The sequence below is a fragment of the Acaromyces ingoldii genome (genome assembly GCF_003144295.1).
Source record: "Acaromyces ingoldii strain MCA 4198 unplaced genomic scaffold FA10scaffold_5, whole genome shotgun sequence".
Taxonomy (NCBI): Eukaryota; Fungi; Basidiomycota; class Exobasidiomycetes; order Exobasidiales; family Cryptobasidiaceae; genus Acaromyces; species Acaromyces ingoldii.
The window spans coordinates 984504-1010896 of NW_020290251.1; the positions used below are offsets into that span (position 1 = coordinate 984504).

The 26393-nt window shown below is 56.5% G+C and overlaps 9 protein-coding genes across 9 annotated transcripts; 5 read left to right on the plus strand and 4 right to left on the minus strand.

Moving 5' to 3' along the window:
• Nucleotides 1-880: 880 nt before the first annotated feature.
• FA10DRAFT_233019 (putative Leptomycin B resistance protein pmd1) lies at nucleotides 881-4962 on the plus strand (the record flags this gene model as incomplete). The annotated part of the gene is made up of 2 exons (XM_025518931.1): nucleotides 881-1283; nucleotides 1355-4962. 2 exons carry the CDS (start codon nucleotides 881-883, stop codon nucleotides 4960-4962), a joined length of 4011 nt encoding a protein of 1336 aa, XP_025375612.1.
• A 39-nt stretch (nucleotides 4963-5001) lies between these two features.
• On the minus strand, nucleotides 5002-6204 carry FA10DRAFT_303383 (hypothetical protein). The gene is made up of 2 exons (XM_025525238.1): nucleotides 6027-6204; nucleotides 5002-5953 (listed from the first exon to the last, which is right to left on the minus strand). The coding sequence occupies exons 1-2, from the start codon at nucleotides 6182-6184 to the stop codon at nucleotides 5158-5160; spliced, it is 954 nt and encodes a 317-aa protein (XP_025375613.1). The 5' UTR covers nucleotides 6185-6204; the 3' UTR covers nucleotides 5002-5157.
• Nucleotides 6205-6472: 268 nt separating this feature from the next.
• On the minus strand, nucleotides 6473-6968 carry FA10DRAFT_162895 (hypothetical protein). The gene has a single exon (XM_025518164.1). It carries the CDS (start codon nucleotides 6815-6817, stop codon nucleotides 6518-6520), a length of 300 nt encoding a protein of 99 aa, XP_025375614.1. The 5' UTR covers nucleotides 6818-6968; the 3' UTR covers nucleotides 6473-6517.
• FA10DRAFT_162896 (hypothetical protein) lies at nucleotides 6969-11553 on the plus strand. Its single transcript, XM_025518165.1, has 2 exons — nucleotides 6969-8767; nucleotides 8836-11553. Exons 1-2 carry the CDS (start codon nucleotides 7119-7121, stop codon nucleotides 11408-11410), a joined length of 4224 nt encoding a protein of 1407 aa, XP_025375615.1. The 5' UTR covers nucleotides 6969-7118; the 3' UTR covers nucleotides 11411-11553.
• Nucleotides 11554-11974: 421 nt separating this feature from the next.
• On the plus strand, nucleotides 11975-13689 carry FA10DRAFT_280948 (mitochondrial carrier). The gene is made up of 4 exons (XM_025523655.1): nucleotides 11975-12327; nucleotides 12397-12873; nucleotides 12957-13089; nucleotides 13161-13689. Exons 1-4 carry the CDS (start codon nucleotides 12228-12230, stop codon nucleotides 13417-13419), a joined length of 969 nt encoding a protein of 322 aa, XP_025375616.1. The 5' UTR covers nucleotides 11975-12227; the 3' UTR covers nucleotides 13420-13689.
• A 542-nt stretch (nucleotides 13690-14231) lies between these two features.
• FA10DRAFT_268609 (hypothetical protein) lies at nucleotides 14232-15807 on the plus strand. The gene is made up of 3 exons (XM_025522401.1): nucleotides 14232-14765; nucleotides 14829-15073; nucleotides 15139-15807. Exons 1-3 carry the CDS (start codon nucleotides 14462-14464, stop codon nucleotides 15676-15678), a joined length of 1089 nt encoding a protein of 362 aa, XP_025375617.1. The 5' UTR covers nucleotides 14232-14461; the 3' UTR covers nucleotides 15679-15807.
• Nucleotides 15728-18202, minus strand: FA10DRAFT_254612 (MFS general substrate transporter). Its single transcript, XM_025519734.1, has 2 exons — nucleotides 17970-18202; nucleotides 15728-17902 (listed from the first exon to the last, which is right to left on the minus strand). Exons 1-2 carry the CDS (start codon nucleotides 17980-17982, stop codon nucleotides 15894-15896), a joined length of 2022 nt encoding a protein of 673 aa, XP_025375618.1. The 5' UTR covers nucleotides 17983-18202; the 3' UTR covers nucleotides 15728-15893.
• Nucleotides 18203-20167: 1965 nt separating this feature from the next.
• FA10DRAFT_243943 (alpha amylase) lies at nucleotides 20168-23288 on the plus strand. The gene is made up of 11 exons (XM_025519325.1): nucleotides 20168-20611; nucleotides 20674-20810; nucleotides 20885-20892; nucleotides 20961-21063; nucleotides 21123-21286; nucleotides 21346-21499; nucleotides 21559-21709; nucleotides 21767-21877; nucleotides 21954-22295; nucleotides 22362-22383; nucleotides 22446-23288. The coding sequence occupies exons 1-11, from the start codon at nucleotides 20489-20491 to the stop codon at nucleotides 23102-23104; spliced, it is 1974 nt and encodes a 657-aa protein (XP_025375619.1). The 5' UTR covers nucleotides 20168-20488; the 3' UTR covers nucleotides 23105-23288.
• A 43-nt stretch (nucleotides 23289-23331) lies between these two features.
• FA10DRAFT_287964 (hypothetical protein) lies at nucleotides 23332-26174 on the minus strand (the record flags this gene model as incomplete). The annotated part of the gene is made up of 4 exons (XM_025524171.1): nucleotides 23332-23637; nucleotides 23694-24693; nucleotides 24757-25270; nucleotides 25331-26174. The coding sequence occupies 4 exons, from the start codon at nucleotides 26172-26174 to the stop codon at nucleotides 23332-23334; spliced, it is 2664 nt and encodes an 887-aa protein (XP_025375620.1).
• Between the last annotated feature and the right edge of the window lie 219 nt (nucleotides 26175-26393).

Here is a 26393-nt window from a genome sequence, read left to right on the forward strand (position 1 = left end):
GACAAATTGGCGATGTTGCAACCTCCCCTACCATACGTGTCAGCGACGGAAGAGAGAAGACCCATCAATTCATCTCGTTCAGCGCAGTGACCGAGCGCAGGACAAAACCTGGCGCAAACTTGCAAAGAGACGCAAGATCGCTAGGGACGAGGAAAAGTGATCAATGGTGGCGCACATGGAAGGAGAAAGGGGTCAAGCCGACCTGACTGAGTTTAACATGAATCGGAGCAAAGCTTTCGGAAAGGGTGGGCGGCCTCTTGTTCCGCGGAGTTGAGCCAGGAAAATAAAATAAAACAAAGTGCGCTGAGCGAACGTTGAAACCCGCTCGACGCTGGTGTTCCTTTCTGTTTGGGCTCCTGGGCTCAGTGCCACTTTAAGCTTCTCAGCGTATCGCAACCGAGTCACTGTGGGGTAGGGCCAAACAAAGTGAAAAAGGTCAAGTGCAGACAGGTGAGGAGCTCATCTGAGGGCCAATTCCGACCGGAAGGCGCGCGATACGTTGATGTTCCGATTAAAGGAAAAGATTGATAAAGTCGGATTTTTCTGCGCGACACGCCAAGCAAAGGCCAGAACTCCTTGTCCATCTTGACCTGTTTGCCGGTGTCCATTTTGCTCCTTTTTATAGGAGTCGTCTCCCTTCGACCTCCTCGTTCCCGATGGATGCGCGACAATGCCGGTAGAGAAAGACCGCGAGGAAAGACCAGAGGCTGACGTCGTCAGGGGTGGCGACGTCGACGCCATCGCTTCAACCGATGCCGGCCGGCCGGCTGCAGCGGCCGCCCTCGCCGCTGGTGGCACAAATACTGTCCTAGGAGGAGCGAGAAGAACTGAAGGTGGCCCAACAACAAGTGCAACTGTGGATCAGACTGCTGGAAGCAACATGCATCAGTTGGATGCCGTGCGAGGAGCTTCGCCCAGCAGCTCAGCCGCTAATACCTCGGACGAAAAGCATAGCAGGAGCGATGGCGGCGGCGCAGAGGACAATGGTGATCCCGCCGTCGTTGATCTCAGCGACGATGGTACATCGTCTGACATTGACAAGTTTGTCAAGGTCGGCCCACGGGAGCTGTTTCGATTTGCGACGAAGTTCGATCTGGTCCTCAACATTGTCGGCCTCGTCGCCGCCGCGGCTGCGGGTGCTGCACAGCCTCTGATGACCATTGTCTTTGGATCTCTCACCACCGAATTCCTCAACTACCAGCACGACATCACCGCCGGCATTGACGCTGAGCAAGCCAAGGCGCATCTCAAACACACCATCGCGCACAATGCCCTTCTCCTCGGTGAGCTTCGATTGCCCCATCTGACTTCACTTTTGCCACTACATGCGCTCATTTTCAAGGACACACCACAGTCTACATTGGCATTGCAATGTTCGGTGCGACTTACATCTACATGGCCAGTTGGGTCTTCACCGGCGAGGTCATCACGCGAAGGATCCGTCAGGCCTATCTCAAGTCTGTCCTCAGGCAAGACATTGCATACTTTGATCTCGTCGGCGCTGGCGAGGTGACGACGCGAATCCAGAGCGATATTCAGTTGATCCAAGAGGGTATCAGTGACAAGCTGCCGATATCGGTCATGTTCATTGCGACGTTCATCGCCGGCTTCATCGTCGCCTACATCAAGTCGTGGAAGCTTTCCCTGGCCATGTCATCGATCTTGCCCTGCGTCGTCCTGGCAGGCGCAGCCATGAATGTCCTCATCACACGCTATCAGCGTGTCGAGCTCCTCTACGTGGCTCAGGCAGCCACCATTGCAGAGGAAGCCATGAGTACGGTACGCACGGCAAAGGCGTTTGGCATCGAGAACAAGCTCGTTGACCTCTACGACGAGAGCAACCGCGAGACGACGTCGCTCGGCAAGCGCAAGGCCGTCGTCCACGGCATCGGCCTCGGCATCTTTTTCTTTGTCATCTACGCATCGTACGCCCTCGCCTTTTATTTTGGCTCCAAGCTCATCGCCAGTGGAGAGATTCCAAGTGGAACGGTCATGACTGTCGTCTTTTCCATTTTCATCGGTGCCTTCTCTCTTGCCATGCTGGCGCCCAACATGACGGCCTACAGCTACGCGACGTCGGCCGCCGCAAAAGTCTTTGAGACGATCGATCGCGTTCCTCCCATCGACTCTTCGGACCCTTCCGGGAAGCAGCCCGAGACCTGCACCGGCCACGTCGAGCTGCGAAACGTCGGTTTCCGCTACCCTTCACGGCCCAATATCGACGTCATCCGAGACCTAAGTCTGACTATTGAGGCGGGCAAGACCACGGCCCTAGTTGGTGCAAGTGGATCGGGCAAGAGTACAATAGTCTCTCTGCTCGAAAGATATTACGATGCCTCGGAGGGGCACGTCCTCCTCGACAATGTCGACGTCCGCGATCTCAACATCAAGTGGCTTCGTTCGCAGATCGGTTTCGTCGCTCAGGAGCCGGTCTTGTTTTCCAGCACGATTGCTGAGAATATTGGCCATGGTCTCCTCTACACCAAGCACGAGCACGCTTCGCCCGAGGAGCGCATGGCACTCATTGTGGCGGCTGCCGAGAAAGCCAACGCAAAGACGTTCATTGAGCAGCTTCCCGATTCATACCAGACCATTGTTGGCGAGCGTGGCTTTCTGCTTTCGGGTGGACAAAAGCAGCGCATCGCCATCGCTCGTGCGATCGTGGGCTCGCCTACTATTCTCCTGCTTGACGAGGCCACGTCAGCCCTCGATACACAGAGCGAGGGCGTGGTGCAGGAAGCACTCGACAAGGCTGCCCAAGGGCGGACGACAATCACTATCGCCCATCGCTTGTCGACGATTAAGAATGCAGACAAGATCGTCGTCATGGGAAAGGGCATCATCCTCGAGCAAGGCACCCACAACGAGCTGCTAGCGAAGCCCGACGGGGCGTACGCCGGCCTCGTACATGCCCAAGAGATTCGAGGCAGGGACGTGATTGATACCGTTGTAGATGACGAGTTGGACGAAGAGAAGTTGACCTCGATGGGCGGCACCCTGGACAAGGTTGCGTCTCTGAAAGGAGAGAAGGCCGAGATGCCGGCGGGAATGAGCCGGATGCTGTCGAAAAAGAGCGTCACGAGCATGCTCGCTAAGCGAGGCGAAGACCTGGAGAAGGGGCAGACGGGCAAGCGTCGATCGCTCTTTTACCTCCTCTATCGCCTCGCCCTCATCAACAAGGACAAGATATGGACGTTGTACGTGCCGGGAGTCATTTGTGCCGTCGGATCTGGTGCCGTCTATCCTGTCTTCTCGATCCTCTTCGGCATCGTCCTCAATACCTACTCACTCTGCAGTGCCGAAGAAGAAGGTGGTTGTCCCGAGCCTGCGCGAAGCCAGATGAGGTCGTCGAGCAACACCGACGCCCTCTATTTCTTCATCATGTCGCTCGTCGCTACCGTCGTTATCATCATTCAGAACGGTTTCCTCGTCCTGGCGGCATCAATTTTGATGGAACGACTTCGAAGGGCATCTCTGAAGGCTCTCTTGCGATCCGACGTATCATTCTTCGACCGCGACGGGAACAGCAGCGGTTCACTGACCGCCAGTTTGGCTGACAACAGCCAGAAGATCAACGGCCTCGTGGGCGTAACGATGGGTACGCTTATCCAAAGCTTGAGCACCCTGCTTATCGGCTGGATCATCGCACTGGCGTACGGTTGGCGCTTGGCCTTGCCTCTCATTGCCACGTCACCTCTGACGCTCTCGGCCGGCTACGTTCGCCTCAAGCTCGTCGTTCTGAGGGATGAGAAGGTCAAGAAGGCCCATGAAGGCGCGGCCATGCGCGCCTGTGAAGCTGCGTCGTCTATCAGGACGGTGGCGTCCCTCTGCAGGGAAGATGATTGCTTGGCGAGCTACCGCCAGGCCCTCGACAAGCCTGCGCGCATCGTTTGGAAGACGGCATTCTACGGCAACATCCTGTATGCTGTCTCTCAGGCGCTTGCATTTCCGACCATTGCTCTGGGATTCTGGTACGGCAGTAATCTGCTTCTCGACGGTCACCTTGGCAGCGGTCAAAAAGCTAGCGGTCACTTCTTCACCGTCCTCACTGCCACCGTCTTTGCATCGCTGCAGGCTGGCAATGCTTTCAGCTTTGCTCCTGACGTCTCGCAAGCTCACGGAGCGGCCAACGAGTCGATCAAGCTGTTGGACAGCGTCCCCGACATTGATGCCGAGAGCGAAGAGGGAATCATCATGAACGACTGCGAGGGCCATGTCGAGCTCCGGGGTGTCCACTTCCGATACCCGACTCGACCCTCTGTCCCTGTGCTTCGCGGCCTTGACTTCAAGGTGGAGCCGGGCACATTTGTTGCGCTGGTGGGCGGGAGTGGCTGCGGCAAAAGCACGACGATCCAGCTGATTGAGCGCTTCTACGATGTCATGGCCGGACAAGTCCTCATCGATGGGCGCGACATCCGAGAATACAACGTTAAGTCGCTCAGGAGGCACATTGCCCTTGTCGCACAGGAGCCGACATTGTATGACGGCACTATTGGATGGAATATCGCCCTGGGCGCGTTCGAGGATGCGGAGAGGGTGACGGAGCAGCAGCTCATCAGAGCCGCTCGCCAGGCAAACATCTTGTCTTTTGTCGAGGGACTCCCCGATGGCTTCGATACGCACGTCGGCAGCAAGGGCGCGCAGCTTTCGGGCGGCCAGAAGCAGCGTATCGCCATTGCCCGGGCGCTTGTCCGAGACCCCAAGATCTTGCTCCTGGATGAGGCGACATCGGCCCTCGACAGCCAATCTGAGCATGTTGTCCAGGAGGCGCTTGACAAGGCGGCAAAGGGCCGGACGACCATCGCCATCGCGCATCGTCTCAGCACCGTGTCGAGAGCAGACGAGATATTTTGTCTCAAGGACGGCGTCGTGTCGGAGAGGGGCGACCACGCCAGCCTCATGGCCAGTGGCCAGCTCTATGCTGACCTCGTCAGGATGCAGGGTCTTCACGCCGGACAATAATCTACCATCGCATTAGGACTCCTTGCTTCTTCTTCTTTCGTCTTCTTTGCATCATTTCCCCTCCGTGCTGCTTCGTCTTCCCTACACAGAGTTCACGGTAGACCTTTCCATCTTTTCTTTCCCTCGGAAGGGATTGTCCCATTTAGCAACGACTCTGATGAAACTATTGCACGAATACAAATACAGATGCTCGCTCTATGCTCTCGTGCCGGTCTTGAGAAAGGACAGAACCTGGTCAACGGACAGCGGATCCTCCCTCTTTCCGTTCTCGTCTTCGTCCTCCCGCTTCCTCTTCCTCTTCTCTGACTCTGCCTCAACACCAATGTCTTCGCCTTCGTTGTCCTCTCCCTCGCCTTCGTCTGCCTCGTCGTCGGACTCTTCCAGGCTCAAACGCATGTTCCAGTCGTATTTTTCGCCGTACTCATCGGGTGCCTCTCTGCAATGGATCCAGAGCCTGGTCATCTGCCCGGCAAAGTCGTCGTGCTTTACCGTCTTGTGCCGTGCCCTCGAGATCCTGCTCCTCCACCGGATTGCAGGCATCGTTGATGCATTCGCTCCTTCGGCTGCGTCGGCCTCGCTAATGAAGGCCGCCAGCCGCGCCTCAACCTGGTCATCGACGGCGGGTGCGGCCTTTGCGAGCAGCAGCGCCGGCACGAGTGTGTTTGACTTTTCGACATCGACGGGCTGGACGGGGTGCGGCGCGTGGTGGCGGCCTGTGCTCGTCCTCGGTGCGAGGCGCTTTTGGCGGGCTGCTGCGGCCGAAGATGCCTCCAGCGGATTCGAGGGCGCAGCTGTCTGGGGAAGAGGCGCAAGCGACGCCAGGGAAGTCTCTGTCGAGGAGGGATCGGCGTAGAGGTTTGTTATTTGCGCTTCACGCGTAAGGAGTGCCACGAGCGAGGGCGCTTGGGACGCCGAGCGGGGAGAGAGGAGCGCTGTGGTGAGCGTGTGCGTCTGCGAAAGGAGTGTGAGATGGCGCGAGAGTAGACCAGGCCTGGACGAGTTGATGGTCACAGTCAGCGACGATGAGAAAGAGAGAGAGCTAGAGCGAGGGAAGAGAAACTAACCAGTCATCGAGCGAGACGGTCTCGTAGACGTGCGTCTGCAGCTCGCCGATGGAGATGAGCAGCTGGCCCAGGCGGCGCTGGAGCTGCGTCAGATACTCGAGCGGGAGCCCCTGCTTGGGCAGGCTGATCGCGTGAGAGCTGGCGGGGGCCGGCGCCATTGCTCCTCGTCGCTGCTTGGACAACCCATCTTCCACGGCTCCGACATAAAGCCTCCATCATCTTAGCGCAATTGGAAAGCCACGTGTTAACGTTCAATTTAAGGTGCAATCAGGTAGCGGTAGTACTTAGTGCAGCAGGAGCCCTCTCCCGAAATTGTGAAACTACATTAGTCTTTCCCTGTCTCCTCTGTCGCCATCCTTCGCTTCCCATTTCCCCCCTTCTTCATCACTCTATACCCTGACAGCGGCGCCCGCCTGTCCGCCCGCCTGTCCGCCCGCCTGTCCGCCCGCCCGCCCGCGATAGATTCCTCCGATCAGCGACGAGACGAAAGGCTAGGCCGTCAAGAGTTTCACCGTACGCGTCCGCTGCTGGACAGCTGGCCCCGCTCCTTTACCTCTCCCCCTTTCCAATCGAGCTCTGCCGCGCTTTGTCCCACGCCGCGAGGGCCCGAGCGCCGGCGCATCGTGTAACTCTTGTGCGAGGGACTGTGACTGTCGTACGGCAAAGAACTCACCGAGGTCGAGTCGTATTGGGACTCGCCTTTTCCATTCAAAGCTCCTTTTTTCACACACATACACAATTACGGTGCAATCGAACGAGGGGCTCAGGGACGCTCCTTCGCATATTGGCATGGTGGCGAACAAAGAGGCCCGAGGTGAGTCGATCCGGTGGCAGCAAGTACATCTGAGTTTGGTTTTTATTCGAGGAGCGGTGCCCCGAGCGGCGCTCCCCCTGAGGATAAAGATGTGCCTCCTTTGTGATTCAGACCGCAGATCATATCCCGTGTCTTCCTCCCTCTCTCCTCTTCTCTTTCCCTATCCCATCCCTCTCTAAGCACTCTCTCATTTTTCTCCCCCGGCTCTCCTTTCCCTTTCCCTGTCTCTGTCCACTCTTTTCTGTTCCCCTTTCTCCCCCTCCCTTCTTCATCCAAACATGCGGCTGAAATTTGGCTGCTTCTCTGCCTCGAAATTTTCCTCAGACGGCGTCCCCGACTCGCTCTCGCACCTCACGTCGCAGATGCCGTCACCACCGCCACGGCCTCCGTCGATTGCTTCCTCGACGCGCAGCAGCTCCAAGAGGTCCTCGCTCGCATCGACGTCGGCCAGGCAGTCGAAGCACCTCTCAGCAGGAGAGGCAGACTTTGTCGTCACCCAGAGCAGCGCCCCGCCAACGCCAAGCATCTCGAATCTCTATGCAGGTTACTTTCCCAGCTCCAACTCCTCGGGCGTTGGCGGCGGCCTGACAAGCCCTTCGCTCGGCGAAGAGATGGCCTATTCGGCAGCCCATTCGCCCGAGATGCCAAACGCCGGCGCCAATGGCTCTCCCTGGCTGCACGACGAAGCCCCTCATTCGCCACGTACCGATCAGGTTCCAACTCGAAGGTCTGGACGGTCGAGCTCGGCATCGAAGCGAAAGAGCCGGCGTGTCTCGGTGCAGCGCGATCGCGAGCGCGAAGGGCCCAGCATCGTGATCCGCGCTCGCTCTCCAGAGCCGGGCTCACAAAGTCCGTTGGGGCAGAGATCCATCTCAAGGGAGGGCTCCTTGAACGGCATGGCACCCATGCTCCGCCTCGAATCTTCCTCGATCAGCTCGCAGCTCATGTCTCTCGCTCGGGACGCGCCTAAACCCGGTGATGACCATCAGGCGCCGTTGTTCTCTGGAGCCAAGGTTGACCGCCATCCCAGTAGCAAACAACAGGCCCCACCGGCCACGATCTCGCCTCCGAAGACATATCGTCAATACGTCTACGGTTTTTTCAAGGATCTGATCAAGACGTGGGCAATCCTCTTTTACGGCGTTCTCTGGCCGCTGGGCAAGGCACTCCTGTCGATGCTTCTGCCCTTTGGACAATCTGATCGTGCATCAGCAGACGACACAGTCACCGCTGCCTCCGAATCAAAGGCTATGAAGGAAAGGGACGAAGAGGATAACTCGTTCGCCGAACGATTCAAATACCTCGTCTGCACTAGCTTCCTCCTGACCAGCTCATTATCCATCTCGTCGTATGGCGCTGAAGATGTGAGGCCTGCTGCAGAGGAACCTGGCACAAAGAAGGGCCAAACCGAACTTCCGAAAACGGTGGCTTGGCCGCGAGAAGCATCATGTGCTATTGCTTCGGACCTCGTCGAGCCATCATCCTCAAGCCTCGTCACTTCCAAGAAATCGCCGTTGCCTCACCTCACCAAGCGCGGCACCACCGTCGTCAACGCTACCATTCTGGCCCTTGCCTTCTTTGCCCTTCGTGCCCGTTCCTTTGACGCATGGTGTCGGGCTGCTGTCTCGATGTTGAGCCTGACGTGGGCTACCATCATCGCCTTCGACATGCATGCGGATGTCACCGTCATCGGCTTTGACGTTTCACACAAGTCCGAAGGAGGGAGCCATCTGCGGTTGTACGACGAGCAATGCAGGGATCACTCCGAAGACCGGCACTTGCCTCGCGCAGTGCGCGACCGCATCAAGGGACGCTCCTGTAGGCACGTTTCGACCCTCATCCATCAGGCGCAGTCGTTCGACGTCGAGTGCAACAAGGCAATCGCTGCCATCCAGGAGGTCGAGCTCGTTGCACGCGGGTACAAGTTGTGAGTAGCTGTTCTTGATTGGTGGATGGAATAATATACGAGAGATGCTCACCGTGCTCAACGCTCAGGACCCACCCACTGCCGCCCATTTCCCGCATTGAGGCTTCTAATTCGAGCGCTTTTAACTCGCCGTTGCGGAATCGACAGTCACCGTGGGCATCACCTTCACAGAGCACCCCTCTAAGCAATGCTCGACTGTCGCGATCCTCTTCGAGCGGCACGAGCGCAGCTAGTGGATGGAAGCATGCGCCCCGTCCAATATCCAACGGTGTTATCCCCTCGTCCAGTGGTCGGGAGAGTCCCTTGGGACAAACACCGCAAATACAGTCGCAAGAGCCCTTGACGTCGATAGAGGATCCCAAACGGCTCGCGCCGCTTCGAAAGGCCCTCGTCAACTCCTTCGAGGAGGCCAACTATGCGCTTAAAAATGCCCTTCAAGAGCTCGAAGGCCTCGTCGATGAAAAGGAGATGGCACTGTTGATGGAGATGTACGAAATTGGGTCAGGATTGGAACCGGATTCAGCAACGATTGGTGCTAATCTGTCGGCTCGCTCGGAGCCTTGGTCAGCACAAGGAACGGACTCAATCCACAGCTGGGCTAGCACAATGCCGACACCGCATTCGAAGAGAGCTTCGATTCTCCACGGTGCTTCGCCTTCATCGCGCATCATTTCGATGGATGACTCGATAACCGGCACGCCCCTCAAGCGGCTCTCGCTCAGATCTGACGGATCGATCAGTAACGAGACACCCTCACGACGGGCGGAGAGCTTCATGTCCGACAGCCTCGACAGCGCTTCGACGCCACTGAATCAGACTGCTTCGACCACGCCAGGAAGGAGTTCCAGGCTCAGCTACATCAGCGAGAAGCGCAACTCACAGTCGAGCATCGCTGGCAGCAGCTCCATCGTCAGCAATGGTAACAACACTGGCTCCAATCCCAACGAAACGGGCGCACTCAAGCGACTCAGCTACGTCTCGGCATCGTCAGCTGGCGGTGGAGGCAGCGGCATAAAATCGAGCAGGCCCCTCTCTGGTTCGAGGCCACCGCCATTGCAGATCAGCCGCGCATCATCGCCCAGCGGCAGTGCTCTTTTCAGCAGCAGCAGCATCAAAGGCCAGAGTCCCTCTGCACGTTTTAGCCTCGAAAGTCGAAGGCGTTTGAGCTTCGCCGGCATGCCAAACGAGTCGGCTGCTGCTGCAGACCCTTACCGTCTGCTGTCGCTCAAAGCCGCGTTTGAGGCGACACATCTGGTCCGCAAGAGGGCCTTGTGCTGCCTACTGGCCCTCGACTACTCGCTCAAACGTAAGATCACCGTCGGCGAGATCGGGGAGATCAGCTCGTCCAATTATTGGGCCATTGTCGATCAGTCGATTCAGAAGCTCTCCATCAGACTGGAGTCGCTCGCCGAGGAGATGCGAAAGCAGGTGCGCATGGAGATGTTTGAAAGTGAACACGAAGAAGGCACCGAAGGAGCTAAGAGGAAGCCGAACACGTTGTCGGGCGAGGCGCTCCTCAAACCCCCCGCTGACGGGCCCAGCGAGCTGACCGGGTTCGAAGAGCGCACAGAGGACATGGCGTCTGCACTCCGCAGCGTCCAGGTCAAGCTGCGAGCGTGCGCCGAGGAGCTCAAGTTGCGCGCGCCCCCAACGCACCTGCACGGAACGATGAGCGCGACGGACAATTCCGCTTCCTCGGCCTCTTCGACGCCAGGCAATGCGTCGCCTGTTGCAAATGGCGTGAGCGCCAGTCGAGAACGGGCGAACCGAATCTTTGAAGGCATCAAGGAGGATCTTCACTCGCTCAGCGCGTACTGGGAAGCAGCAGCCAAGATCCTGCGTGACACCGAGATGGCTCGCTCTATCAGCCCGGCCAACTCCGACACAACGAAGCTCTACTCCCCCCAGGAAGCCGAAGAGGACGCGCTGCGAAGCTGGACGGCGGCTCGCCAAGGCTCCAAGTCGCCCTCTAGCTCCTCGGAAGGCGTAGAAGAGTCGGAGCCCTTGTCCTCAGGGTCATTGCGAGGCATGCCCGCATCTTATTTGGAGCTGGCCCTGTCTCAAGAACGTCATGGCGGCCAACCGGACCTCTCCTCGTTGCTCGTCCAAGAGGCCACACCGGAGCACCTGCCACCACCTGGGATGGAGAAGGTGTACGAGAGCATGGCGAACGGCGGCTTTGCCTCGATCGGCAATCGACCTAAGCTGAGCAGGGAGGAGCGCATTAGGCAGATCAAAGAGCAGCGTGCCAGGGAAGGATCCGAGGAGACTGTCCTGGCAGAGAAGGCAGCCGGGGATCCGGCGGGTATGATCAAGGAGCTTCAGAGGGTCATGCAGAATCGTAGTGTCAATCTTCAGCAGCAGCAGCGGCCTCCCCAGCCACCAGTCAAGAGCACCAGCGATTTCCACCAGCTCGGCTCGCCACTTGATTTGGGCATCGTGGACGAGACTGGTCAATTTCAGCTGCCTGTGCAGCAACGGCAACAGCAGCAGCAGCAGCAGCAGCCGCAACAGGCGAATGGTAGGACAAGGTCGCCTCAGTCCCCATCTCAACTTCCCTCGGCGGCCAAGCGGCGCAATCGAGAGTCGACAGGACTGGACGGTCAAATCCTCGACCGCGTTGACGAAGCCTTTGCATTTTAGGGCATCCCCAAGCTCTCACTACCCCTACGCGGGCGGAAGAGTCACCCCCATTGTATTTTTCTTTCTCTTTTCTCCTTTGGCTCGATCTTTCTTTCATCATCACGCCTGCTACTTTTCATGTACAGTGGCCTAATGTCGATGCTCTTGACGATACTTTAATTTCAAACGGGTATTGCTGGGTCTTGAATGCGCATGCCTGCATGTTGGTCATGACGATTGTGCTTTTCGCGAACCGTTGGCTCGAACGATGTTGTGTAGACGGGTCGACCACGATCCCTTCCCCATTCACACCTGTCGGCCACTGCCTGCACAATCAGATCGATGATATGCACCTGAGATAGAGAAGCCCTTCCGGGTATCAATCCCCTCTCTCCACTTTCCCTTTCGTGAAATCGGCTTCGCCCGGGATGGCCGCGCATGACGCAAAATAGTGACAAACCGTCCCCACCAGAGCCCCCGCAAGAATCCGATTCCAATTCTGTCATAAGGGGAAGGCGCGCCTCTTTTCACAGCGCTAAGAATAAAGGCTTGTCTGCCCTTGTGCGCGCGACCTCCCTGTTGTCCGGTCAATTCCACATTTCCGGACCCGATATATCCAGAGGGCGACCTCCTTCTGCCTCCATTCTTCCAGTGATCGAGTTCTCTCCTCCTCCTCCCTCTTTCCTCTCATAGCATCAGCACAATCTCCTCCTCTTTCTCCTTCATCCTCCTTCCTCGCAGTGGATTCCTTTGAGGAGCAGGACAAAATCGTAAGAGCAGCCTTTAGCACTTGACTCCACCCCATCCCCCTCTGTCGCGAACACACCCCACATTCACCATGTCGGACAAAAAGGTCAACAACAAGCCAAAGGTGGCTCCCTCGACCCACCTCATTGCTGGTGGTATCGCTGGCTTCGCAGAAGCATGCACCTGTCATCGTGAGTAGTGGGAACGACTGCCAAACTGTGTGGAGGAAGGCCCCACGCTGATGAGTAAACAATGAATAGCGCTGGACACGATCAAGGTGCGCATGCAGCTCTCGCGACGAGGCAAGCAGTCGGGCCAAAAGCCGCGAGGCTTCTTTGCGACGGGCGCCTACATCGTCCGGCGTGAGACTCCGCTCGGTCTCTACAAGGGTCTGGGCGCCGTCGTGGCGGGCATCGTGCCCAAGATGGCCATTCGCTTCATGAGCTTCGAGTACTACAAGGCCGCCCTGGCCGACCGCCAAACGGGCGTGACGAGTCCCCAGGGCGTCTTCCTTGCGGGTCTGGGTGCAGGCACCACCGAGGCAGTCGCCGTCGTCAACCCGATGGAGGTCGTCAAGATTCGCCTCCAGGCGCAACAACATTCGCTCGCCGACCCGCTCGAGGTGCCTAGGTACCGAAATGCGGCACATGCTCTGTACACTATCATCAAGGAAGAGGGTCCCCTGACGCTCTACAGGGGTGTCGCTTTGACTGCGGCGCGACAGGCCACTAACCAAGGTTCGTTGCTCGGTCGTTCTTGAGAACCTCCAGAGGGGAGTTTGTAGTGATCCACTGACGAGCCCCCTTTTTTTTTCCTGCAGCTGCCAATTTTACCGCCTACCAAGAACTCAAAGCGCTGGCTCAACGGCTCCAAGAAACCTCAGAACTGCCCTCGTATCAGACTGCCACTATCGGCCTCATCTCTGGCGCTCTCGGGCCCTTCTCAAACGCTCCGTGAGTCTGCGTTCCTTTGTCATCATGGCACCCCATCTCTTACTCACTCTTGCTCTGGTCATCTATTCCAGCATCGACACGATCAAGACCCGAATCCAACGGGCGTCGCGCGTCGAGGGGGAGACGGCGCTCAGCAGAGTTGTCAAGGTGGCCTCGGAGATGTTTGCCCAGGAGGGTGTCAGCGCCTTCTGGAAGGGCATCACTCCTCGTGTCGCCCGTGTCGCCCCGGGCCAGGCCGTCGTGTTCACCATTTACGAGAAGATCAAGGGCATCATCGAGGCTGCCAAGGCTGGGGAATTCTCTCTCGCAGACACTCGCTCGGACGAGTGATTCTGCCCAATCAAGACCCGCTCCTTCTCCCAACGACAAAACATGCCCTGTTCACACCCTCTTTATTCTGTGAACCTTTTTCCTAGGTCCACCAACAAGGTACCCTCAACAATGACGACACCAAAAATGGAAGTGCTATTACCGACAACGTTTGTTTGCCTCGAAAAGAAGTCTGCTGTCTCTCCTCCTCAATTCCAACGCCAGTGAGACGGGAGCAAGCTCTGAGGAGTAGGTAGGTGGGGGCTGTCAGACTGCGCAAACGCCTTTGCCGGGTTTGGATTTCCCTTTGCCATTCTCGAGATTTGCGCATCATTGGTGAGCTGTTCCTGACACTGGCCCGTGGTCAACACTGGGGTTCATCTTCGGGAAGCCGACCAGTGAGACATACTCGCACTTCCAGACAGGGCGAAAGCCTCTTTGCTAAGTTACGATATCACGGGCACATAAACAGAGATGTTGCGTGCGGACTTAGCAGCCATGCTGTGCAGGTCACGGTCAGAGGCCAAAGCACGAAAGACGAGGGCATGCATGAACTGACGCAGTAGGGCAACCTAAGATCACTAAACAGCCTCTCAAGGAAAAGCCTTCTTGTCGCTGTGCTGCTCAGCGCTGGAACGTTTGCTCCTGCCAACAGGAGTCGATCCCGTCGAGTCATCTGTCGTCTTGTTTGCCCTCGAGAGAGTCAGACAGACAACGAAAGGGGGAAGAGTCTGTGCTCTTCTTTTTCCCCAGAAAAAAAATTAGTCTGCGTGCAGGCAAAATCTAAATCGCGTCTCTCTCTAGAGGTCGGTCTTTCTCCAAATTTTCTCTCTTGCGCGGGCGCGCGCTGAGTTATCTCGTCGGCCTCATAGGCTAGCTGCGTTCCATCTTTACCTCTCGCCACCCAGCAGCGCAGCGGCTTCTGACTCCAACGAGGACTACAAGCTGATCTTTTTTTTGGAAAGGCAGCAGCACTTCCCCACTGGCGCTTGCTTCATCCTCACTGAGCCTATACTCACGATATCGTACCGAAAGAGAAGCAGCACGAGGAGCGCCGCACGAGATGTCGTCGTCGCTGCTGCAAAACGTCCTCGCATCGAGGTTGGCCCAAGCCACATTGACTGGGGAATCGTCGCAGGAGGCTGACGTCAAAGAAGAGAATCATGAGAGCCAACAAGCTCGGGATTCTGCGGGAGGAGAAGTGGGGGACGAGACATTGAGGCCGAGAGAGGAGAGGGTGGACTCCGCAAGAGGAGGAAGTGGCGGCACAGGCCTAGGGTCTGACGATTGGGAGATGGTCACAGGCGGAGAGGGGCGAAGCAGCAACCACGAAGATGCTGGGGCTTTGAGCGATGAGGAGCTTGTCGGTGAGTGGTTGCTACTTTCCGGGAAGGACTTACAAGGAACTGACCACCTATCACATCGATCAGGCGTGATCTCACTGCCCGGGACGATTCCAAGCACACCCCAAATCAGCCGGCCTCCCTCCCCAGGCACGGCTGCCCGAATGAATGTTGTCGGAGGCGCACTCGCAGCCACCGTCTCGGGAGGCATCGCGAGTCCGTCAAAGAAAACTGCTCCATTGCCCACGTCGGCCCTGGCCAAACACTCGATCTCGGCGTCACCGGCTCCTCGGAAGAGCAAGACCGATCCATTACATGCTTTTCCTCGCGAGGTGAGAAGACGCCCCGCTCACTTGACTTTCTTGACTTCTTCATGCTGATCAGCCTCGCCCCGCAGGTCTCTCAACGGATCTTTGTCGCCCTTCCCATTCCCGCTCTCATCGCATGCTCCGGCGTCTCCAAGAGGTGGAGGCGTTCAGCAACGCTCAATTACTGCTGGTATCTCCAGTGCCGGCGCGGCCGATCGGTGCAGGAAGACGGAAGAGGAGCTGCAGTGGTCGAGCCACCCTCGGGCGGATTCAAGTGGACGCGGAGAGAGTCGAAAACGGACTGGAAGATGCACTATATGCTCGAGCGTCGCTTGGTGGCTCGCGACGAGGAGCGGGCCACGAGAAATCCTCTATTGACGGGTGGCTCGTCGGGTTATTCGACACCAAGCCGATCGCAGAGGCTGCGTGACGAAGGCATCAAGACTCCAAATGCCGTTCGGCAGGAGCAGTGGGCCGCACAGGACGAGGCGTCCTCGGTCGGGTATTCCAAGAATGAGATGCGAGAGTACTACAAGTCTCAGGGAACACGAGGCGGCAAGATGAGGGGGAAAACAGGAAAGGGAGGGCACAAGACTGGCTCAGTCGGTGATGGCAGTCTGTGGGAGTAAGGTGCAGACACTGTCCAGCCATGCTCAATACCCCTGAAATGTAGTTGTAGCCCTGTCTCAACATTAATTGTCGGATCAAGTGTCGACTGATGAGGACAGGAACTGATGATGCCGTATATACAGGTGCAATGCAGGTGAGAATGTCGTAAGGTAATCAGCGATGGACAAGAAGGGGAAGAGAAAACAAGAGAAGAAACGGTGATGGGCACAGCCTGCTATGAGAGCTTGGTCTCGAGCTCGGCAAGCTTGGAGTGGTGTCCCCCTGGAGCTTGTACGACTGTGTTGCCGGTAAGTTTGCGCTCATTGGCAAAGAAGCCATCGAGCTCGTTTTCGAGAAAGACGCGTTGGTCATCGTCCATATCCCCGAGCCCGCCCTCCTTGTCGGCGGCCCTGACGGACTCGTAGACGGCGCGCAGCTCCTCAATCTTGGCCGCCCGGTCCTTCTCGGGGTCATAGTTGAGATGCCTCTTCAGGATCACACGCTCAAACAGCGAGAGGTGACGGGGATGCACGGCAATGCCGTGATACTCGTTCGTGCGGCCCTTGAGGACGTACTCAAAGTAGCGCTCCTGCTCTCGGAGGTCCAGACCAGTGGTGTCGGGGACAAAGATGAGGGTGAGGAGCCAGCCTGCGAATCCAAAAGGTACCACGAAGATGAACTTGGTGCGCGACCCGATGTAGTTGTAAACGACGGCAGCGAGCAGGGCACCCATCTTGCCCGTCGCTGCGCTCACACCGTGGGCCGTCGATCGGACCGTGGCGGGGTACACCTCTGCGGCAAGGAGGAATGAGGTCGTGTTGGGGCCGAACTGGGTGAAGAACGACGAGAGGAAGTACAAGGCCATGAACCACCGAGAGCCGGCGCCCGGCTCGGCCAGCTTGTTGTAGAGGACGGCACAGATGAGGAAGATGACGAAAATGGCGAGGAGACCGTTGGCTTGCATCCACTTGCGCCCATACTGTTTGTGGTCAATGAGGAGAGCACCGAGATAGTAGCCGACGAGCGAGATGCCGACGTTGAGGAGGTTGTAGAGCCAGGTGACCTTGATGTTGCCGCTGGTGCCCGTGATGATCTCGATGAAGACGCCAGAGAAGATCTTGGAACCGTAGAAGAGAACGTCGTTGATGAACCAGACAAGGGCAGTGCCGATCATGCGGTGCCAATACCAGGAAATGGCGAGCTTCAAGCTAGCGACGTCGTAGCCCGAGGTGTTGTTTCGCTTCTTGGCATCGCGGAGCGCTTGGTCCGTGTATGTCAGCTTGTAGTAACGCAGGTAGGCCAGGTAGATGGTGGGAAGGGCGATGATGCCGAATTGAACGCGGAAAGTCCACTGGGTGCTCGTCTTGCTAAACGTGGGCTCGAGGGAGCCGTGGAAGACGAGAAGGGCGACAATGAGGACACCCTGGTTGAAGAGCTGACCCCAGCCTTGCATGAGGAAGGCTAGGGCGGTGTTACGACCGCGGTGCATGCGGTCGCCCGTGGTGGCTGCCTGACCGCGGCCCATACCCTCCATAGCTCTCGTCGACGTCATAGGGTACTCGCCGCCGACGCCGAAACCGTAGATGAAGAGTGACCAAGCATAGCAGATGACCCAACCATTGAGGGTGGTGCCCCACATGGCGGTGAGCATTATGGAGCCCAACGTCATGACAAGGGCATCCTGCACCATTCCGAACCTGCGGCCGATCCAGTCGCCCTCGATACCCACGATGATTTGGCCAAAGATGATACCAATAATTTCGAGGTAGTCGACGGCATGAACCCACTGCTCGTCGCACGTCTCGTAGGTCTTCCAGCATGCTGGCCAGATTGCCCGAAAGAGCGGTGTGAGGTTGCCAACGGAGAAGAGGACATAGCCTTCGACAAAGAGACCGAGACCGGTGACGACGTAGTTGCGAAAGTAGGCTGAGATGGGGCTGAGAGGATCCTTCTTGAACATGGCGCCAATCACGCCGAGCTCTCGCCTCGCCTCGGCATTGCTCTGCTCGTTGACCCATCGCGTTTTTTGCTTCAGAGGAAGATCCGCCCAGTAGACCTTGTCCTTGGTGTAGATGTCAGGGGGAAAGAGGATGGTGTCGAGGTGAGCAGCCGCCCTCGTGTCGAGACCACCATCACCCTGATGTCTGACTTCTGCGCTCTTCTCATCGGGAGAGTACTGCAACTGCCGTTGCTGTTGCGAAGAGGAGTTGGAAGCCGTAGTTGTATCATCGGGATGCGTCTCGACTAGAGAAACATCTTCCTACGTCAGTGTGTTGCCCACTCGCGGTCTATTCGTCGGGAAGACACTCACTGTAGTCGGCCATCTTTGCTATGGCCGGATCGACGGTAGCAAGGGGGTGGTCGTCGGTCAAGAAGGGAAGAGGGGGAGGCCACTAGATTTCACATTGCTCAATTACAGGACCTCACCACGGCTTCAGCCCCCCGCTCTTCTAAGCCGGCGTTCGGAAAGTTGACCGACGAAGCAAATCAAACTCGGATTGATCAAGTTTTTTTTTTCTTCTTCTTTCCCGAGTACACCTTGAGCTCTCGTGCCTCTGATCCTGCTGGTAGTGGCTAGTTTTATTCAAAAAAAAATGCGCTACAGCTGCAGCTGCACAAAATGCGCACGACCTATCCGCACTCTCGGCCCTCCCTTGTCATCTCTCCGTCTGTACACTAGCTGAGAGCGAGTCCCCACCTTTCCAGACTCATTTGGTCTCGCCTCGGATGCCGAATGCCAGATTGCTTTTCTGCTCTAAAACGGCCAAGTCAGCCAGCTTGCTCTTTCTGTTGTCCTGTGATCTTTCAAATGTCGCAGAAGGGTAGATGCGAGAATCGCTTCAGGCCGAGCTGCTCAGGTGGAGAAACTCGTCAGCCCGTCTTACTGCATCCGGCTGTTCTCACCTAGTCAGTCTTCTTGATCAGGGAAAATGGCTAAGAAAGCACAGAGGAACGTGCGCAACCGAGGGCAATGACGCACAACACAGAAAATATATCATCACCTATGTTGTCTTCGGACGAATTGGCGAGGGGGGGGGGCCTTTCCGGGCGGGGCGACCGACGCCGCGATCGCGTGTTGGGGCCCTCTGCTCGTCTGTCCTGACAAAATATAAATTTAGAAGGGCGACTTGACGTCGTGATGACGCAGGGACAGGTCGGCGAATAAGCATTCAGGACCACTTTGTGTGCCCAAGAGATCGGTAGGTACAGGAGCACGGGAGCGATAGCAAAGTCAGGAACGATGGCTGTTAGAGAGGGAGGAACGAGCGAACGTGTCCTCTGTCGACGAATGAACTTCGACGAAAAATCTCGCGCGAATAGTCCCCTCGGAGAATAATTTTCTCTTTTTGGAGACATGGTCGGCCGAATTGATACAAGCAATTCCAACATGTCGCGTGTCGCAGTCTTGCGTCTTTTCCGGCGGAGGCTAGAGGCCCAACCGTCTGGGCGCTCCAGAACCACGGTTCTCCAGTGGCAGACTTGACAGCCTTTGCTGGGCGACGCAGCCAATGCATTGCTCCCTTATGTGCTCTGCTGCTCGTCTTGTCACGGTTCTGCGAGACTTGACGAAACATAGTCAGCATGAGGAGTTTCGGACATGGGAAGCGCCGGTCGAACGGGATGTTCCTGAGCCACTCTTGGAACTAAAGCTCCGATCTTGCGCGGGGTAGTCAAGATTGTCGACCCTCTTCAGCCTTGAGACCTAGCAAGCTTTCCAAGCACAGGCTGATGCAAGCAATGCGGACAACATTGCATCGGCTCGTATGTCCGGATATGCGGACAGCTTCGGTATGGCAAAATGTGGCCGAGGACTCGTATGCAACTCAGACTCATTTGTCTAGCGACTCGTTCGACAACGTCAACCATATACTTCTTGTGGAAACACTCGAGCAGAATCACCGCCCTCGACCGCAAGTACTGACGGGCGTATTCCGGAGTGCGGCCTTTTCTGGGCATCAAGCTTCCGTTCCGGGCCTGCTCACCGTATCGGGGGCGGCGCTCTGATGGCGGGGGGTGGCCAATGCCGTGATCATTACTTGCAGAAATCTGATTGCGCGGCCCGCTTCGTTATGTCATCGGAGGCTTCTTTCCGGATTGTATAGTCCAAAGCTATCAGCAATCGAGTCCAGAGCGATGTTTTTGCTGGCTCGCACTGCACTGGATCTGGCTGACATGTCTCTTGGCGTCCTCAGATTGAGCGACGGCCAATTTCTGTGCTCCGTCCCAGCAAATCGCCGCTTAATCTGAGCTCTTACCCCCAAGTGCCGGCCCAAAAGGAAGAGACATGCTGGAGCTCCATCGTTGCCCCAGATGTTGTCACCAAGAGCACAGTTCAAGTCGATCAACAGGCAGAATTGTCCAGCAATTGGTAACATGATCCATGGTTCGTGAGAAGAGTTCCCCCGAAAGAAAAGTAGAGACCGGGATTGATGAAAGGCTTCTTTCCTCAGGCAGCGAAATTTACAATTTTCGACCCCCGCGTCGACTAAGAACGCGTAATGACGCTCGGATCACTTCAAGTCGGAAGGAAGGTGCGTGTGTATTGTTTGTCTCGCACACCTCTGTATTCCCTTGTCTCTGACACAACTCTTCACAATCTCATCGCATGCCTCGCTCGCTCCGATAATCCGACAGAAACAAGTGCGGAGCTTTCAGCCCAGCCGGCAAAACCGGAATCGCGTTTCGCTCCTCGATCTGGAACGGGACCTGTCGTTTCTAATCCGCTGCTTGGCTCTCTTGGCGGTTGGCAGCATAACACCCAGCCACTCACGGTATATAAGAACAGCACGACAAAGCAGGAACGCTCTCAACAGCACAGCGAGAGACAACATGTCTACGACCAATATCTCAGAGATCCCTCGGGCCGACGAGCTCCTCACCACGAAGGAATTTGACCAGCTGCCAAACACCTTTTCGGAGCCTGCTTGGTGGAAGGAGGCCGTGATCTTCCAGGTGAGGAGGAAGTCGACCAAGTGTAGGGCCAGAAGGCGTGCTAAAGCCTCCGCGAACGGCAGATCTGGCCAGCTAGTTTCTGCGACTCAAACGGGGATGGGATCGGTGACCTGGGTGGAGTCCTTTCCAAGGTCGACTATCTCAAGGAGGTCGGTGCCGATGTCATCTGGCTTAGCCCGATTTACGAGTCACCAGACAAGTGAGTACTTGCTTCTGCCTGCTTATGGCAAAGCACACGGACTGACCGACGGAGGTACGTGTGACCCTCAACAGAGACATGGGTGAGCAAGCTGTGTAGCGGATAATGGGTGCAAAATCTAATCACATGAGTCCAACCATCTGAGAACAGGCTATGATGTGGCCGACTACAAGAAGATCGCCGACCGCTACGGTAGCCTCGAAGATGTTGACAAGCTCATATCGGAGCTCAAAAAGCGCGGCATGAAGCTCATGTGAGTCTCTTACGACTATATCTTTTATGGTCGGCTCGCTAAGTGCGCTGCGAGGCTAGGATGGACCTCGTCGTCAATCACACTTCGGACCAGCACGCCTGGTTCAAGCAATCACGCTCGTCGAAGGACAATGACAAGCGAGATTGGTACATCTGGAGGCCTGCCAAGCGTGACGAGAGGGGCAACCGGGTCCCACCCAATAATTGGGTCTCCTTCTTTGGCGGTGAGCACCTTCTCTCGTTACTTGCCCATTCACTGGGCTAAACACCTCTGCTGCTCCAGGTTCGGCGTGGTGCTGGGATGAAACGACGCAGGAGTACTTCCTGTGCCTTTTCACAAAGGAGCAACCCGATCTCAACTGGGAGAACGAGGAGGTGCGCGAAGCTGTGTATGACATTATGCGTTTCTGGCTCGACCGTGGCTGTGCTGGCTTCCGGTGAGTACCTCATACTATCGGATACGTCTCGTAGAGGGGATCTGACGATGAGCATCAAGTATGGACGTCATCAATGAAGTGTCCAAGACCTATGTTGAAGATCCAAGCGATCCGAAGCGGCCCGCTCTGCCTGATGCGCCCATCTCCGACCCCAACGCGACCTATCAAGCGGCTCACATGCTCTTCTGCAACGGTCCCAGGATCCATGAGGTAAATTGTATTCTCCCCCCTAATAGAGTCTGTCTGATCCCATTTACTCGAACACAGTTCATGCGGGAAATGCACGAAAAGGTCCTGCAGCACTATGACACAATCACGGTGGGCGAGACGCCCCACGCAAAGCATCCCAGCATCGTCCTGCCCTGGGTTAACCCACATGTGAGTGTCAACCTGAGCTCAAGTCTTCTTCGCCATCCACTTTGGTCAAGGTCTGACAGTAAGGACACGATTGCAGAGCCACGAACTGCGAATGTGCTTCACCTTCGACCTGCACGATGTCGACGGTGATCAACAGTGGCCCCTGATCCCTCGTCCATTTGATCTCGTGACGTTCAAGTCGATCGTCAACAAATGGCAAGCCTTTTTCAGTGCCCACAATGGCTGGCATGCCAACTATCTCGAGAATCACGATCAGGCGCGGAGCGTGAGTCGTTGGTTGAGCGATGCGCCCGAGCACCGTAAACAGGCGGCCAAGCTCGTCGCCATGATGCAAACGAGCTTCTCGGGCAGTCTGTACCTGTATCAGGGACAGGAGCTTGGGATGAAAAATATCCCAAAGGAGTGGCCAATCGACGATGTGAGTCACAAGCAAGCTTTGCTCGATCATGAGAAAGGGTTGCTGATCGTCAGCTCACTCCAACAGTACCTCGACGTTGCCACCATCAGTGAGTATTTAGAAGCGCCACTTGCACTCTAGGTTCTCTTGCTGACGAGGGAACCGCCTCAGACTTCTACAACGAATGCAAAGATCGCACCATCAAAGGCCTCTCTTCTCCGGCGACGCCCGAACAAGTTCACGAATGGGCCGCCCTGAAGGCGCGCGACAACGCCCGTACGCCCGTCCAGTGGAACTCCTCGCCCGCGTCCGCCGGCTTCTCCCCTGATGGCGCACGCACAAAACCGTGGATGCGCGTCCAGGTCGAAGATGCGCAGCAAGGCTGGAACGCGACAGACGAGGCGCAGGACCCTCTGAGCGTCCTGAACTTCTGGAAAAGGGCCTTGAAGCTGCGCAAAGAAGTCGGCGGAGGTCTGATGGTCCGAGGCAACTTCTGGATCGTGAAACCCGAGGACCCAAACGTGTTCGCCTATGTTCGCAACCTTGGACACGAAGTGAGCGTACTGGTTGTCTTGAACTTTTCGAAAGACGAGCAGACGGTCCGTCTTGATGGTCAGACGGTCAACAAGTCTCAACAGGACGGAAAGCTCGTCGGCGAGTTCAAAGGTAATGGACCCTGCAAGACGCTCGAGAAGCTCCGAAGCAGGGTAACAATCCTCTTGCACAACTACGCAGACATCGACGGTAGCAGAGACCAGGAGGTCAAGTGGGTCGACGACGAATCGTTTGTCCTCAGGGCCTTCGAGGGAGTCTGGTTCAAGATTGACTAGAGAACCCTTTTCCTTATGAAGCTACTTGACAAGAGAAGCAATATTGAACCACAGCAGCGGCCGCATTAGAATAGAAGACTGGAGTCAGAGAGGTAAATGAATAAGTTGGAGAATCCTACGTAGGAAACGATTAACGGTGGTGCTACAGCTATAGGGAAGGATGACATAATGACATAGTTACAGTGTGATGAATTTTGAGAGTCTGTTGAAGAACTGAACCATGGCCGTTACATGTGATGTGCCTGCCTTTGTGTCTCGGCACCGCTTCCGTTGTCATCATCCTCGCCGACACTACCGCCGTCGGCAAGGACTGCGTCGGCGTCTGCGACCGCTTTCTCGCCGCCGTCGTCGTCGTCTTCCTCATCATCATCTTCATCATCGTCTTGTCCACCATCTCGCCTGTCGCCCATGCGATTCTCGGTCAAGCGTGTAAACATCATCATGAGATCGCAAAAGAATGCGTGACCCCTCGTTCCAGCGGGGAAACGCTTGATGAGGGCCGAGGAAAGGTGGATCATCTTGGAGATCATTGACTGTCAAAGAGGATCAGCTTGTGAATACCGAGAAGGGGAGCTCAAATACTGCTCACCTGCCCGTTCGCGGCGAGACTCTCGAGCGACATGCTCTGCAAGGAGTTGATCATGTCTTCTGTTGCGGTCTCCCAGTCTAGCGATCCATTCTCCACCTTTACGGCACCCTCGCTGCTTTGCGAACTGGCTTGCCCCGTGGAGGTCGAGAGCTGCTTTGCAGCGCTTTCGAGTAGCTCACGGTATTCTGCGAGGACGAAGCGAATCATTGTCTCGGTAATCAGGATGTTGGCCCTCATGGTTGCAAATGGTGTCAAGATCGGAGGCTGGTGCGGCGGTGGTGCCGGCCTGAACGCGGTCAATTGTCGCACCGCATCATTGAGTTGGGCCATTGACGGGCGCTGACGCCGCAGCTGTTGTGGATGCCAGATGTTGTTTGGGTCCACTTCCGTTTCGAGCCCTGACGGTGCAGGCTTGTCTTCGTTTAGACCGGAAAAGGCTTTGTTTGTTGCCTCTTCGTGCGAGCCGGTAAGGTCCATCAGGAGCTGCGCTGGGGTACTTTGGTAAGATCCTGTCGATGCAGAGGCCATTTCATTCATCGTTCGAGGGCTGGCATGAGCTGAATCCGTCGAGGATTGCGATCGGACATCAGGGTTCGGCAGCCCATTATCTTTAAAGGTCCCATTGGGCCAAGGATTGTACTGAAAAACCCGCCTGGGCCCTGCTAGCCCAAAGTCGTGACCGCCTTCGAGGTGACCTCCGTTGGCGCTAATGTGATGAGCAGCACCGAGTTCTGGAAGGGCATCAGATGTCGTACGATACGAGGCGGGCGACTGGATGATGACGTTTGGCGATTTGAGGCAATCTGGCATGCGATCAAGGACCATCTTAATTCGTTGTCGCATCTCGTCAATGTACTTGTACCGTTGATGAATCGTTGCAGGGTCTTGAGGAAGTCGCTTTCGGTCGCCCCGCAGCTTCTCGAGCAGCTCCGAAAGGAGTAGATAGAGGCGAGAGATGGTCTCGAACCCGCAAAGGACGCTCGGACCCCTCTCTGCGATACTGTCACATGTAGTGGCTTCAGCGGGCTGTTCTTCTTTGAGAGGAAAGAAATGAGAAGCTCACGGCTGCTCATGTGCGCCTTCCGGCGTCAAGAGGTCGTCATCGACGGCTCGCGGAACTTGGACGTCGAATGTATCGTCGTCTCGTAAGCTAGTAGGGTGATCTTGAAGCACGGCAATCGTCTTGTCGCTCCCATAGATGAGAAAGTACACCCTTCGTCGTAGCTCTTGCTCGATAGCATCGGCAGGCGGCGGTCGAAATTGGGCGCCCGAGGGTCGAGGCAGACCATCACGGAAGGTGAATTCACCGTCGCTGTAGTTGCGTTCGTCGGTAATGCCGACGGTAAATGCGGTACGGATGGCCTCACCAAGGACAGCATTTGCTGCATTGTTCTTCTGAGTGCTCCCCAGATAGATGTGGTCGCAATACAGTGTACAGAGATGAATCAGCAGGGGGGGATCGTAAGTGCGAGGCTGCATGCGCCTTGAAGTCAGGTGGCATATCCGATGAAGCTTCCTGTAGAAGTTGACCGGCTCCGGAACAACGCTACGTGGCGCCTGGACAAGGGTATAAGAAGCTGTCAAGAAAGGCGTTAGAATCTCGCGAGTGTGAAAGAAGAGGTGAAAAGGTCACCCACTCAAGCTAAGGACGAAGGCGAGAAAGGCCTGGTCCTTTTCGTCTCTTCGATTAATCAGGTCGTACGCAAAGGTTGGCCGATGGACGAGCGGCATAAGAGGATATAGATGCTGAAAGTAAATCGCTATAACGCTGAGGAATGTCTGTATCGGTGCAACGTCGGCGAGGGAGCGTGGCGACTCGATTGGGGCAGCATAGATCTTGTGAAGACGAGGAGGTCGAGGCGTCTTTTTTCCCTCTCGAAGAGACTGGCCCGACGACGGTGGTTGCTGCTGCTGTTGTTGCTGTTTCTGAAGGAGAGTATCATTTGAACCTGAAAGAGAGGCGGAAGAAGGTGGCGACGTATAGATGGGCTGAAGCTGGGATACGTGCGGCTGGTGACTGGCCTGGTAATGAAGCGGTTGCTGACTGGAGTGGACCTGCGATGACGACGATTGCTGGTGTGGCGTCTCACGCGACGGCGGTTGTTGAAGCAGGTTGAAGTCGTAGTCCCTTTGTTCGAAGGCTGACGAAGGTGGACCCACGCCAAAATTGACGAAATGGCTCGATGGCCCAGCGAGGTCGGCAGCCTGGTAGTGAGGAAAATTACCGGTCGGCGCTGCTGTCGAAGATGAAGTGGCCTCATCCGAAGCTTGACCTTGCAGGCCTCGCTGCTGCTGAGGCGCGCTGTAGGACATGTCGAAAATGGGTGATGAATCGAAAGCACCGCTCCAGCCTTGCCCATAGAGCGATGTTGTACTCAGAGTCGGCAGGCCCTCCGAGGAAGGCTGCGAGAGTGTGCCTGTGTGGTCGTGACCCTCTCCTGCTCCCACGGTGCCGCCGCTTCTGGCCGCTTTGCTGGTCATCTTTCCCCTGTTTCCTTTCTGGTGTCGATCGTGTACGTGGAAGAAGTCAGGCTGCTGCATGACGGCGGAGAGGGGCATAAAAGTACAGCGCGTGACGGCCAAACGAAGCGCAAAAGCGACAACGGTGGCGCGCGATGCACGTAACGAAACAGCAAGTTTTGTTGGATTGCGCAGGGATGGATGGACAAGGGGGAGCCGATGGCACAAGCCTCCTCCAGC